The sequence below is a fragment of the Hydra vulgaris genome, chromosome 11 (assembly GCF_038396675.1).
Source record: "Hydra vulgaris chromosome 11, alternate assembly HydraT2T_AEP".
Lineage (NCBI taxonomy): Eukaryota > Metazoa > Cnidaria > Hydrozoa > Anthoathecata > Hydridae > Hydra > Hydra vulgaris.
Genome location: NC_088930.1, coordinates 39,104,950 through 39,120,812, shown reverse-complemented (window position 1 = coordinate 39,120,812; position 15,863 = coordinate 39,104,950). Strand labels below are relative to the sequence as shown.

The window sequence follows — 15,863 nt, the reverse complement described above, 5'->3', positions numbered from 1 at the left end:
TTTTATACGCTTTTATAATCGAGATATGCAACCACGAAACAAGGCATGTAAAAAAAAAATGGCTCGTATTATCCATGGATAATGCTTGTGATAATGCAATTATAGATCCATGCTTACTTTTTGTATTAAATAGAAATGATTTTATTTTATTAATAAAAGATATTTCTTATTAAAAATAGTGTTTTTTTCTCACAGCATCATTTATTAATTTAGAATCTAAATAAGAATATATTTAAACGAATAAGGTGATAACAATGCTTTTAAATAGCAGTTTTGCAATTTTTATCACTATCATAAATATATTCATGTTAAGTTAATGTTATACAAGTAAATTTATGAATAAGTTAACAATATCAAAAGTTTAGTTTCTAAAGGAGTTTTTTTCAAGCTGCCTGATATGATTGCTACTTAAATTTATGTTATTAAAATTCATTAAGTTTACGTATTAAGATTATTTTGGTCCCGCAAGACATCCCACAATGCTTTGCGGCTAAAATTACACTATTTTGTCGGGAGTTGGCAGCCCTTGGTCTTTACATCCATTTCTGCGCGCGCATAAATGTTATATCGGAGCTGTGAAAAAATGTATTAAGAGATTATCTTGATTGACCAATCAAAGGACAAAGGTGTTTATCGCGAATTTAAATTGATTTTTTTTTAAAAACTTTGCTCAAGCACAATCATAATTTTTGCCACTGAAGATTGAATTACTAACCAGTTATGTCTTCCAAGTTATATTATGCCACAAAAATTTATTAGCTAACTGATTATCTTGTTCAGTTCATTCCAAATTTTAGGAATACTGAAATAGACATTCAGATAGCTATATTTCAACACGAAATTATCACGCACCATGTTCAACACAGTATGAACGTTTTTGTGGAAATAAAAACAGTTTTTTTTACCAAAGTGTATGAATATTATTTTTAAACTTTGGATAAAAAAAAAAGATAAAAGTGTGTGTATATATATATATATATAATATATATATATATATATATATATATATATATATATATATATATATATATATATATATATATATATATATATATATATATATATATATAAATCGATAAATATTTATATAAAAGTAAAGAAAAAAACCATAATTCAATTTTCTTGTTGAAAAAGGTCACCTACAAACCAAATATTTGAATTTACCATATTTGCGCATGGATAAAATTTCAGACATTTTTATGACTAATATTTTTTAATTATAATTTTTTTAATTGCAAAGTTATTATATAGTTTTTAGCATTTAACAGTTTATTGTTACATCATAACACTCTAAATTTCAAATAAATATAAAATTAAAAACTCTAAAGAAAATAAGCTCTACAGGTACAAAAAGCTTATACAGTAAAAATGTTGTGTAATATTCAGCTCAATCAAAGCGTAATATTCAATTATAATACTTAATTGCACATTCTGCACACTGATTTGTTCTGGGAATTTCCAGTCTTAATTCCAAAACTTTTACTGATTTTAAAACCTTTTTGTGGCAGTGCAAGCTTCTGCATAGTTTCAGATAATCATCTGCATTATACATTTGCTCAGTAAACCAATCGTCCACCCATCTGTAAGAGATGAATCTACAACTTTCCAGTAGTGAGTCTCTTCTCTCTGGTAGCAGAATTAATGCTAAAAGAGCAAGTATTGCTCATAAATTTTATCTTTCATTATATAATTAAGGTATTTTCTGAAACTTCACTTTATGAAATACTCAAGATTCTTCAAAAAAGCAGAATACACAAATTAAATAAAATTTAAAGTTTAATTCTTATTAAACTCATTCTTGAAATTCTTCCTGAGCTGTTTGTAGTTCTTTACAAGTTCCAGGATATATGATATTGGGCGATATGTTTTTTCCTCCAAGTTTTTCATTCATTACTATGTTAAGTAGTTGACAACAAATGAATTGTGGTTCTTCCAGTTTCTTTTTAGTAAAACAACTTTATAAATGACTGACAATCCCATTCCTTCTTCCAGTATTTACATTCAAAATGTTCGCTACAATCATTTATACTCTTCTATAAATCATTTATCAAGAATAGCTGTTAATAACTTTAACAACAATATCTACTTTTCTATCTGGTAGATCTAGTGCTTGAAACTTAACTTCTTTTTGTTTACACTAACATTTGATATTCTTGGTAAAACAATTAACTTTTATCATCAAAGTGCAGCAATCAACTTTTTAATGTGTTTTGTTCATTTTTTCTTTAAGCTTCACAGCTTCTTTAATAGTTAATCTGAATATACCAGACTGTGAAACTGTCTGAATGTTGATCCCATCTTTAAATAATTATTGACAAATGGTTGCTGCTTTACAGGTAACTTTGAAGATATTACTAATTTGGTTGCAGTTTTAGTTGTGCTGTAGTTCTTGTTGGTATTTGTGGACTTCTGAATCTTCAGACTTTTAATATTTTGCCTCAGACTCAAATTTGGAAGTTGACTCCCAAATCCAAGCCGTTGTTGTTGCTGTTACTTTTGTTGATTTAGTCTTCAAAAACATTTTTCTTCTTTTGGATGGCTGAATAGTTTTTGAACTAGCAGCCTTTCCAGTTGTATACCCAGATTTGTGTTTTGCTTTCAATCTGAAGATGATAGAATCTTTTGTCCTCACTGCAGAGCCATTCATAATCTTTTTTTGTGATGTCAAAAACTTCATTCAATGGATCATATTTTCTTTGTTTTACACATGTATTGCACGTTTTTATAATTAAAAAGTTTGTTTTTAAGAAATATTCTTTAGAATACTTGTTTTCATTCTTTTATTTAGTAGACCATTTTATCAGCCTTGTCATAGAAATCTTTTTCAAGACAAGATTTTTTAGGAACCTTAAATACAAATATTTGTTTTTGAAAAAGGCCAATTGCATATATTTGTATTTAAAATTGTATTTGAAAATCTAGAATTACCATATTTGTATTTGATAAAGTGTATTTGACCCCAATCTCCTCAATCCTTTGACGGATTCTCTCTATAACAGATAGCAACCAACAATTTGGATTTTAAGTTGTATCCGGCTGTTATCTTCCAGTGATTGTTCTTCTAGTGGAACAATTCTTCTTGTCCAATGTAATTCGTAAAATCGAATGAGGTTTTTCATCCAAATTGTCTTGTTTCTTTCAGTAGTGGAAGCACTTTTCTTATAGAACATTATGATTGAAGATAATACTTGAAAATATTTCTGAAAGGCATTAATAAATATAAGTGCTATTGTACTTCTTTATTATATGACTGCTATCTGGCGAATACAGATTCGTGTATAGTTTTTAGCATTGCTCAATCAGGCAGCTTATATAATCTAAATCTTACTGATTTCCATATATATATTTTATATATATATATTTTATATATATATATATATATTTTATATATATATATATATATATTTTATATATATATATATATATATATTTTTTTTTCTTGCATAGATGCAAGCTGCTGACAACCTAACTTATCAGTCAATGTATATGTGGAAATAACTTAATAATAAGTTAATAATTTTTTTATTTAGATCTTAGTTCAATTTTTGTCACTCAAAGTTCCCAAGCATTACATAAGAATGGATTTAGAAGAGAACCAATCACAAATGTTTTTAAGTATTTATAAATATTTTGAAGAAGAAAAGAAAGTAATAGAGGTGCGAACATAAATAAATAAGAAAAAAAAAATTGATTCATTTTTCATTATTTATCAAAAATTCAAATTTTTATTTATCATAACAATTTATTATAAAACTATGATATTCATTTGAGAAAAAATCTGTTGCTTTTAAATGACACAACTTAATTCTAATAATATAAAAATATATATATATATATATATTTGTGTGTGTGTGTGTGTGTGTGTGTGTGTGTGTGTGTGTGTGTGTGTGTGTGTGTGTGTGTGTGTGTGTGTGTGTGTGTGTGTGTGTAATATATATATATATATATATATATATATATATATATATATATATATATATATATATATATATATATGTATTATCTTCTATCAGGTAGTTGGTCCTATGCATAAAAAACAAATTTTTTCAAGAAGTTTAAACAGATTAATTCATTAACCTTGAACAACTCAAAAAAAACAATCAACAAACAAAAGTTTATTTGGCACATAGGAGGTGTTACCCGGTAGAGGACAATTTATACATCTATCTATCTACATATATCTATCTATCTAAATATATATATATATATATATATATATATATATATATATATATATATATAAACGTGTGTGTGTGTGTATATATATATATACATATACATATATATCTATATCTACAAAAAAAGAAAAAAAGAAATAATATTGAATGAAAAGTTTGCTGCCCCATGCCAAACCCTCAGTCAATGTAGCAGCACTCCACTGCAAGTCAGGCTATTTGTCAGTTGATGTATGTACTGAAGCTCCTGGCAGCATACTATTTCAGTATGACATCAGACTGCTCACCTGAATCAGCAGTATAAGATATATATATATATATATATATATATATATATATATATATATATATATATATATATATATATATATATAAACATACTGGAAAAAAAAACATCTAAACTTTTGTTGTATTTGTGTTATTAAGATAAATAATGCAAATAAATAAGATAAAGAAGAGAGATAATCTATTGTTATTTAGGGTAATAATCCTCTAAACTTAGTTTGTATTACTGCTATGAATAATACTGATGAAACAAATAGCAGTCCAATGGTTGATGTTTAAAATAAATAAAGTTTTTTGAAAAGTAAAGCAGATGTATTAAGCTTTGATGACAATGTTTTTTTGTGATTTTTATGTCTTTATGTGACTTACAAAAAAGCTGAAATATTTTATGATGCAAAAAGCATAATTAGTCAACTGCTCGCTGATTTATGAAACATACTGAAAGGTATAAATGCAAAAAACTGTAGAGGATATGTGTTTAATTAGTTTGAAATCAACACATGGTTTCAAAATGTATTCTTCATGCCAAAAAATAGTAGTAAAAAAAAAAAGTTGATTGGAATGCCTTACAGGACTCTAATAGCGAAGATGATTTTCAGTAAAAAACATTTTTTTTTATGAAGAATTAAAATATGCCCTAGAAAAATAACTTATAAACACCAGTTTTAATAAATTGGATATTTCACCAGTAAAATTATATGTAACAGACTTGAAAGATAATGTTCTTTGGGAAAGGGGTGTCAGATATCATTAATAAGGTGAATACTTTTTATTGTAATGATCAGTTCAGTCAGTAAATGCCAGGTATATAAGATTTCGCAAGTGTTTTTGTATGATGAGTGTTTTGTATGTTTATCCAAAAATAAACATGTATCAAAACAATTACTACTTTGCAATTTAAAGGAATAGCTTGTTAAATTTAAAGTAGAACACGGTAGTAACAATAATTTTTATTTACTCGATGAGATTATCCATTTACTAGTCGAGAAGGAAACATCTTAATTGCAGAACTAATTGAGATAAGCTCCCTTCGTACTGAGGCACTACTCATACACTGAGTAGGTGGAACCGGGATTTAACCTGCAATTTTGCAGCTATGGCCAATAATAATTCTAAAGTTTTAGCATTGCTGATAGTTTGAAATTATTATTGTAATACTGAACTATCCCAGCTCAACCCTCACCCACACACTCAGTCCAAAATTTGCCAATTGTCCAAATTTGTTCAGTTAAAGCCAAAATTTGGTGGTCAAAAAGGAACCCCTGTGCAATTAACAAGGATTATTTTTTTCTGGATTTTGAATATTTCTATAAATTTTTATCTTTTCCGGATATCCAAATAGTTTTCTGGAAATACAAGTTGTAAATATTTATTTTTTGTCATCAAATAATTAAAACATTAAAGGTATTGTGCATCAATTACTCTACACTAGATTTTACTTAGAATAAGTTATTATTTGTATAAATTTTTTTATTTTTATTTGTATGCGTATTTTTATTATAAAAGGGATTCCAAAGTGCTGAGACAAATTGGAGAAATTTCTGAGCTTTACGTAAATAAAAATTTGAGCAAAATTGCTAAAAGTTTTATTCACATAAAGCTGAGCAATTTCTCAAAAAATGCTGAGTAAAAGCAATTTCTTTTTTTTATTCTCAAAATGTATATATGTATTTAAATTATAGTATAGGTTTTGAGTTAGTTAAAATTACCAAATTGAGATATTAACAAAAATATTCTTAAATACACAAAAAGCATTTTTATTCCCATATCTTTCTGTATATATCTTGAAAATATTTTCCAGATATTATTAGGAAAAAATTTCTGGATATTTTAAATATGACCAGGATAATCTCTGAATTAAACTGTAATTAGAGAATGAAGTTAAACTGGGTTAATTGGCATAGAATTTCCATGTCAATTGACCCAAGCCACGTCACCATATATCTCAGATTTTACTGATTTTTATACAGTTGAAAGTACTTAGTAAAATTAAAATTGCTTGAAAATTGTAGCCTCTGGCTTTTTACTTAAAAATTTGTACCTGGCTATTTTCATGGGTGACGAATCCAATAAAATTAGAAGTGATTGATCAGAAACTTAAAAAAATATTAAGTATCTGTATTTATCAAAAGTTACACATTCTATATTCATTGATATTTCAGAAAACATAAGGATTTTGATCTGCAAGTATTTAGATTTCCATATATAGATAACAGAGCACAGTCCCCACTTTTTTGTAGGGGAACATTGCAATTTATTTTTCATTACCTTCCAGACTAACTGGAGCTTCAAAATTTTGGGAAGTTTTGAAGTGCTGAATCTTGCAATAGATTTTACATATATATATAAAAATATATATATATATACTTATAAACTTTTTCTTTTTATATAAGACTCGAATAAAAAGAGCAACTAATATTTCCTTTTTCTACATTTATACTTTTGTTTAAATTAATCCACTAGTCTTCATCAAAATATATCAAGAATATTTAAGGATAACTTATATCAAAGTGGCTCATACTCTAAATAGCATGAGTGGGGATAATTTCCCTTGCATGATTTTTTAAAGAGTTGTGTATTATATTAATATAGTTGTGTATAGTGTACCTTATGGTGGAGATATTTACCCCTACTTGATTTTAAAAAAAAATTTATATATATTTTAAAAGTTAAGTAAAGTGTAGCACCAAAGGTTGCAAATTCTGCTCAATATTCAAATTTATATTATATGTTTAGCTATATATTATTCATTTATACATGCAACAAGCATGGCTGCTACTTGTTACTTAGCTAATGTGCTGAATATTTCAGCACATAAGCTATTGTTTATATAAGCATTGTTGTTGCTTATTTTTGAAAGATTTTTTTATTTAGAACATAAAATCGATCACTACTCAATTGAATCAAAAAACAACAGAAATTATTGTTTTTATTCAAGATGTTCACTGTAATGCAACTAATCAAAGTGAGGAATTAATGATAATTTTAAGACATTTTGTTCATGTTTAAATTCTTTTTTTATTTCATCATTACACTTTTTTTTTTATTGTTGTTGCTACAATCAGATTTTTAAAATTCACATTAAAACTTTAAATGCTTGGATTAAACTACTTAGGAATTCTGTTTTTATCCAACAAAAATAACAAAGTAATTTATTACAAAAATGATCAACATAGCGGGGTCATTCTCAAATTAATAAAATCATGTATACATACATATATATATATATATATATATATATATATATATATATATATATATATATATATATATATATATATATATATATATATATATATATATATATATATAATATCAATACTTATTCCTATTTAGAAAGATGAATTAGAAAAATTCGTATTTTTAATTCATCTTTCTAACTTTATCAAAACAATGATATATAAAGCAAATATTTTGAAGTAAACTATGAAAATAGAAAGAAGAAAAAGGGTTTCTTCCAAGTTGAAATTAGAAAATATAACTGATAAGTTAGTGGCAAAAAAAAGACTCCTTTAACTAGAAAAGCTGCTACAGTGTGTTCTAGTCTAGCCAAAGATGGAGTCAGTTTATTAACTCCATCACTAATTATTATTTGGCAAGTTTTCCTAAGAAGTGATAATGATGAAAAGTGCAAAATAATATCGATTTTACAAGAAGAGATTAAGTTCATTCATTTTGATAGTAAGAAAGACATAAATCAGAAAGACAGAGTTCAGTTGAGGATTGAAATTAGTTATTGTAAAATGTGACAGTGGATCATCATTATTTTATATATATGGACTATATCACATTCTTAACAGAATCTTGAAGCATGTGTTAGACTTCTTTAATCTAACTTCTTCAACCAAACAAACTCTTAATTATGAATTTGTAGATGGTGTGATAAAACAACAATAACTTGCAGCAGTTCTTCATGCAAGAAAGTGAAATGCGCAATGTTCAAAATCCAGGTTGGAGAGATGGTTTGAGATATCGGTATGAGTTAAGTTGAGCATTCCGTTTTTTAAAATAACTGGTGCATATCATGTAGTGAGGTGGAGTAAATTCCCAACTATACACAGTGATAGATGGAATTCACATGCTATGTATGCTCTTATTGTGTATCTTTTCATTTCTTAATGGAGAATATCATTGGAAATACCATGTCTATTTAGTTATTAGTTTAACTAACTTATACATTTTGACTGTTTAGATTATGCACTGTTGAATGTACAAAGTTTTTAGAATATTTATTGTCATTAGAAACTTTTTTTGAATTACACAAAATAAATGTTATTTTCTTAATCAGTGTCAAAAAATTCATTGATTTCTACTACAGGCCTAGAATTTTTCATAACCCTTATATATACATGTGTGTGTGTGTTTTTAAAACATTCTGAATGTTTTTAACAATATAAACAATGTTTTTATTTTTATTTTTTTTATTAAAATGTTTTTTTTTTAATTTTTTTTACTGTAAATCATGCACGGAGTACTTCTACATCAACTATCTTATAGCCTGACTCGCTATGGAGTGCTGCTACATCAACTGACAAATAGCCTGACTCGCAAGGGAGTGCTGCTATATCGACTGACAAATAGCCTGACTTGCAACCGAGTGCTGTTACATCGACTATCTTTTAGCCTGACTCGCAAGGGAGTGCTGCTACATCAACTGAGGGTTTGGTTGGGGCAGGCAGTCTATCAATTAATAAAAAAAAAAAATCCAGTCTTGCATTTTAACTTTTACTTTTTGTCAACAAAATATGGAAGAAAACTTTCAGACAACATATAAGTGTATATATATATACATATATATATATACATATATATACATATATATACATATATATATATATATATATATATATATATACATATATATATATATATACATATATATATATATATATATATATATATATATATATATACATATATATATATATATATATATATATATATATATATATATATATATATATATATATATATATATATATATATATATTGATATTTAAGGTGTTTTGAATTATAATAATAAAACAAAACTCATAGTCGTAAAGGAGTGCTCAATATTAAAAAGATATTTCAAATAGAGTGACATATATATATTAACGAAGAAAAAACAACTTCTTCTATGGTACTTTAAGTTTCATGCCTATACAACAATCATCAGCCATTGAATACAAAATTAAAAACAAAAATACCCGCTAAAAATTACAAAATACTGTGTAATGGGATCTTTATGTCACTAAAAGACATACTAACAAATAGGAAAAATTAAAAAGCACTTTGTGGAAATTTAAAAAAATAATGATCTTATATCCATCAGCAGTAATTTTAAAATTGTTAATTATCTTAATGACACTTCTTTCCAACCTTACTGCAAGCCTGGTAATTTCATCAGTTATACAAATGCTGAATTTAACCACCCTCTTAGCATATTAAAAAGTCTTCCTCAAACTATCGAACTAAGATTGTCAACCAATTTTTGTAACAAAAATATTTTTAAACAATCCATTCCTCCTTATCAAGGTGCATTATTTAAATCAGGTTTTATCTGCAAATTTGCTTACCATTCAAATAAAAAACCAATTCCATTCAAAAATCACAAGTGAAACATAAACTGGTACAACCCACCTTTCAGTACCAATGTTGCAACAAAAATAGACAGTCATTTTTTGAACATGGTAGACCTGCACTTTCTGGTAAGTCACAAACTTTTGTAAACTTTGTATATTTAATCAAAATACCATTAAATAAGCTACTCATGTATGCCAAACAGTCCATCATTAATTCGCACAATCACAGTATATTATATAGCCAAAAAGATGAGAGTAAAACATGCAACTGTGTCAACAAATCCATCTGCCCCATGAACAAAGAACAAAGAAAAAGAATATTTTTGGGTATGCGAAACTCCATTCAAATCTCGGTATGCTAATCACCAAAAATCTTTAACATTAATAAATATAAAAATGATACTGAGTTGTCTAAAGAAATTTTGGAAATAAAAGACAAAATGTTTACACCCTTAATTAAATGGAAAATTGTGAAACGCTACAATCCTTATAACTCCTTGTCAAGAGTTTGCAATCTTTGCTTATACGAAAAATTCCTTATTTTAACATATAAAGGTGAAATATATATATATATATATTTATATGATATAAAAAGCCAAAACACAGTAACTTGAAAAGTCTTGATTTTTTTTTTTTTTTTGAAATGTAACATTTACAGTAACTTTCACATTAAACTATGTTTGTATATATATAATATATATATATATATATATATATATATATATATATATATATATATATATATATATATACATGTTTATAAGCATGTATAGACTTACATTTTGTTATACATATATATATATATATATATATATATATGTATATATATATGTATATATATATATATACATATATATATATATATATATATATATATATATATATATATATATATATATATATATATATATATATATATATATATATATATATAACTCCTAACTGGTTGTCAGAAAGTTTTGTTGGCAAAAAGTAAAAATTAAAATGCAAGACCGGAATTATTTTTTTTGTTACTTGATAGACTGCCTGCCCCAACTAAACCCTCAGTCGATGTAGCAGCACTCCCTTGCGAGTCAGGCTATAAGATAGTCAATGTGGCAACACTCAATTGTGAGTCAGGCTATTTGTTAGTCGATATAGCAGCACTCCGTTGCGAGTCAGGCTATTTGTCAGTTGATATAGCAGCACTTTATTGCGAGTCAGGCTATAAGATAGTCGATGTAGCAACACTCTGTGCATGATTTACAGTAAAAAAAAATAAAAGTAAAAACATTTTATTAAAAAAAATAAAAATAAAAATATTGTTTATATTATTAAAAACATTCAGAATGCTTTAAAAACATTCAAAATGCTTTAAAAACATTCAGAATGTTTTTAAAACAATCTGGTCAATTAAATTTGCGTTTTTGCGGTTTTTTAAAAAACAATTAATTTGTAATTAAATTAATGGTTTTTACTTTCTGACAACACGCAAATGTTGGACGAAAGTCAAAAGTAATTAAAAGTGATGTATTTGTTGGCATAAGAATCATTTTTTTCCTTCAGTACTCCCATGTGCAACAATCTATAGAACTATAAATATATACATATATATATATATATATATGTATATATATATATATATATATATATATATATATATATATATATATATATATATATATATATATATATATATATATAAGTATATATATATATATATTTATATATATAGGCTTACATTTTGATAATATAATTTAATATATGAAAACTATTTCATGAATTCATTGTATTACAAAGGATAAATATTTATGAATTAATTTTTTTATTTCTTTGTAATTGTTTTCTCCCCTTTTGTGAAGACATTAAGTTTATTAGATATCAGAGGGAAAGAAATTTTCACACAGGCATAAATGTTTCTCCCTTTCCTATTGCTCCTAAGAGTATATTCTGTCAAACTTTGACAAAATAAATGTTACTGCTAAATGTGGTTTTGTGTCATATTTTTAAGGGTCTGGGTGTTATTTTTAGCACATATTTGGGTTCCCCTGCACTAATTGAATGAAGAAGGTTTGAAGCAAAGGAAAGTTTTTAAATAGATATTTTATTATTGTATATGCTTTCATTAGGGTAAGAATTATGTATAACAGTTTGATTATCTCCAGAATAAAATTGTTTACTATAGTTTTATTAGTTAACATTAAAACATTTAAAATATTTCTATTATTATTAGAGTGTTATTTCAAACAATAAAATTAAAAGAAAAAATTGGGTTTTAAAAATAGATGTTCAAAGTTTTGAAGCAAGAAAACATTTAATCTGACAACCATTTGACAATCTTTAAAAATTGTACTTTAAACTTTTATGTAAATAAAAGAAAAAAAAATCATTAAATGAACAAAAAGTGGTTTAAAATTTTTCATGCAAAATTAAAATCAGCATTTTATGAAAACAAATGGTACTCTATTAATTTATTAGTTTTTTAAACTTGCATAGCTTTTAAAATATATGAAATAAGTAAAGACATTTAGTTAATCTCTTATTTTTGGTTTGTTTTTTTTCTTCTAGGAATTAAAGATATTTGTGAATTAATTCAAAATAGAATTTTAGAAATTCCTGCATATATTAAAACACTTTCAACCATTGTTCCGCACAAAGAATATTATAGGTTATTATTTGTTTTTATGTTTGTTTGTTTTATTTGCTATTTTTATGTTTATATTGTTTTCTTGTTGTTGTTATTGTTTTCATTTTGTTATTCATTTGTGCTATAATTTTTTGATCGTTTTTTTCATGTGAAAGTAACTATATTATAATTGTTATCTTGTTACTTAAAAAAAGCATATAGAATATTTATTCAGAGTATTTATGTGGGGATGAAGAAATAAAATTATAAGTTTAACTATTTATTAATAAATTAGTTATGCTATGAAACAATTAAATGTATGTATGTATGTATGTATGTATGTATGTATGTATTAGTATATAAATAATCAATATATGACTTAATTTTAAAACTGATTTTCTTTCTTATCTGCTAGAACAAATAGAAAAAACAGAAACTAAATTATTCTATTAATACATTTTTACAGAGACTTTAAAACTGTTGTTTAAGATTACTTGTATCATACAATGTTCATGTTTTTATCTTTGTGATTAAAACTTATTATTATTTTTATTATTGTTATTACTATTATTGTTATTATTGTTATTATTATTATTATTATTATTATTATTATTATTATTATTATTATTACTATTATTATTATTATTATTATTATTATTATTAATATAACCCTAAATATCAGTTAATGAAAAAATATTGACAACTATTGTGACACTAGCTTGGATTTTATGAGTAACAAAAAGTAGGTGGATTAAAGCAACCATAAAATTAGAAACTGGTGGTTTGTGACAGTTTTATTTTACTGTGACATGTTTACCAAATAAAAAGGATGGATACATTTTGAAAGTTTAAAGAAAAAATTGTTGACAATAGTTTTTTATAAATTAAAGTTAAATTAACATTTTTTTAATTTAAATCTTATAAAATTTATTTTATAATCAATTAGTGTAAGGTATAAACTTTTTTTTCAGATTTCATCACTACTGGAAAAATATTTTTCAAAGAATTGTGTTTGCATGTGCTTTCTGCGAATATTTTCAATGTGGAAAATTAATCTCAAATCAAAAGGTTGCTGAGATAATGCAAAGTAAGCAAATTTTGTCAGTATTTGTTAGATAATACAAAAGTTATCTGCTGTTGTTATAAGCTCTGTAATGAGGATCTAGTTTGATATTTGGCTGTATATTCTTATAATCATCTCTGTATATTCTTATAATCATCTATCTGCTTGATAGCTGCAATATTCTCCTCCATTATTTTGTTAATTTTTTATATAATCATAATAATAAGAGTAATAATACAAAGTTATAGCAACAATATAAGGTTTGATTGATGAACTATAATATAAGGTTTGATTGATGAACTATAATATAAGGTTTGATTGATGAACTATAATATAAGGTCTGATTGATTAACTATAATATAAGGTTTGATTGATGAACTATAATATATGGTTATATTATAGTTATAATATAACCTTATATTATAGTTCATCAATAATACAAGGTTATAGCTATGGTTTTATAAAAAAAAGGAATGCAGTATTAAGTTGCATTATAGTACCCTTCAAATTGATTGTTTCTAAAATAATTATTGTCTATCTTGTTTTTAAATTTATTTATAGCTTCTTGATTTACTATTTTTGGACTTTGTTTATTTTAAACCTGGTTGTTTTAAATTTGGTTTATTCCAATTGTTTACAATTCTGTTGGTAAAAAAAAGTGTTCTTGGTAAACATGACTTTATGGTGTGGTTTTTGATGGAATGCTGATTTCTTAAATGCATTTGGTTGGTATTTAAGGGTTTTATGCAATTGATAGTTTTGAATCTCTTGTGGGTTTAGGTTAGGTAACCCCTTCCTCTTCGTGTTTCTAAAGATGTAATTTCTAATCTTTTTAGCCGGTCTTCTTAGCTGTAATTTCTTAACTCATTAATAATTTTAGTCGCTCTTCTTTGTAAGATGTCTACAGTTTTAATGTCACCTTTTAAGTACGGACACCAGACAGTGTTATGAAAATTTTTTTTTTCTTTCTGGCAAGTTTCAAAATCAATTTACAGTGTCGATAATATGGAATTAAGTTGGCTGAAAATTAGTTACCAAATTTTACCAAAATATTTGAAAAATTTAAAATTTGTTTTATAAAAAGAAGTATCAATTACTCATTTTTTCTAATTTAAAGTTGAAAAAAAAGAAAATTAAAAATGCAGGAGTTTGATTTAATTTTCTCTAAATGTTGATTATAAGCTTCTGTCACTATTATTGATACACATAAAAATAGTCCCACTATTATTAGGTTTTAATGAAGAATTAATTTCAATTTTTTATTAATTTTAAATTTTTTATTTTTTTTATTCAAGGCGGATTCAGTATAAAAGCAACCGTTTTTTGAAAATTAAACACGTTTTCAAATTTTTCCTCTCTCTCTAGAGGTATAACCATGTTTGTCTGATAATTCCCGTTAACTAAGGACTTTGTTTTTAAATTAACATACATAATTGCCTGAAAAGCCCAATTTATAATTTTACAAGAATATAACCAATAGGTTTTAGTCTATTATTTTATTCTTGGAAAAACGCATTTTACACTTAATTGGTATTTGAAAAGTTTATTTTTATATAGTATGGAACCAAGAAGATTCAAATGGTTTTCATTTGGATTTGGATGATTATTTAATTGGTGTATTGGAAATGGCCAGTGAGTTGGTTAGTTTATCTATTTAAAGACATTTAAAGTTTGAGAGTTGTATAATCCATTATTTTTCTATGAAGTTTACATTTTTTTCTTTCAGTCTCGTCTATCCGTAAATAATGTTATTGCAGGTAACTATGAACAACCTGTTAAAATAGGTAAATTTTTGTGTGAACTTGATAGAGCTTTTCGATTGCTCCACTTAAAAAATGATGCAGTGCGGAAACGTTTTGATGTTTTAAAGTACGACCTAAAAAAAGTCGAACAAGTAGTATACGATCTGCGAATTCGGGGTTTATTGAATCAGGCCAATTCTTGAATTTATTAAGACTGCAAATCTTTAAAGCAGTATTATTGCTTACTTAGCCAAACTCCATTAGATATGATCTTATAAAATAAATAATAGCAAGCAAGTTTTTGAACAATATTGTTTTTACTTTATATTCAATGATGTTAGTAATGTAACTTTGTTCATGTCAATCCGTACTTAATGTTTGGAACCATGACTACGAAAAACGTTGAAATAATAATTCAGAGTAGATGAA

General features: G+C 25.4%; 1 protein-coding gene across 3 annotated transcripts; it reads left to right on the top strand.

Annotated features, from left to right (window-relative positions):
* Positions 1-3,520: 3,520 nt before the first annotated feature.
* LOC100213974 (translin) lies at positions 3,521-15,863 on the top strand. Of its 3 annotated transcripts, none has more exons than XM_065811025.1 (6): positions 3,521-3,656; positions 7,335-7,425; positions 12,572-12,671; positions 13,601-13,716; positions 15,250-15,324; positions 15,419-15,863. In XM_065811025.1, exons 1-6 carry the CDS (start codon positions 3,579-3,581, stop codon positions 15,436-15,438), a joined length of 480 nt encoding a protein of 159 aa, XP_065667097.1. In that variant the 5' UTR covers positions 3,521-3,578; the 3' UTR covers positions 15,439-15,863. The 3 variants fall into 3 exon arrangements, with proteins under 3 accessions (XP_065667097.1, XP_065667095.1, XP_065667096.1); XM_065811023.1 differs by having other exon boundaries at positions 15,399-15,863; XM_065811024.1 differs by having other exon boundaries at positions 15,250-15,332.

Bases quoted from the DNA above. Each gene is read 5' to 3' on its own strand.
- LOC100213974 (XM_065811023.1), top strand. From the start codon at position 3,579: ATGGATTTAGAAGAGAACCAATCACAAATGTTTTTAAGTATTTATAAA. The intron at 3,657-7,334 runs GTGCGAACATAA...TTTTTTATTTAG, and splicing joins AAGAAAAGAAAGTAATAGAG to AACATAAAATCGATCACTAC. The intron at 7,426-12,571 runs GTGAGGAATTAA...TTTTTCTTCTAG, and splicing joins CTGTAATGCAACTAATCAAA to GAATTAAAGATATTTGTGAA.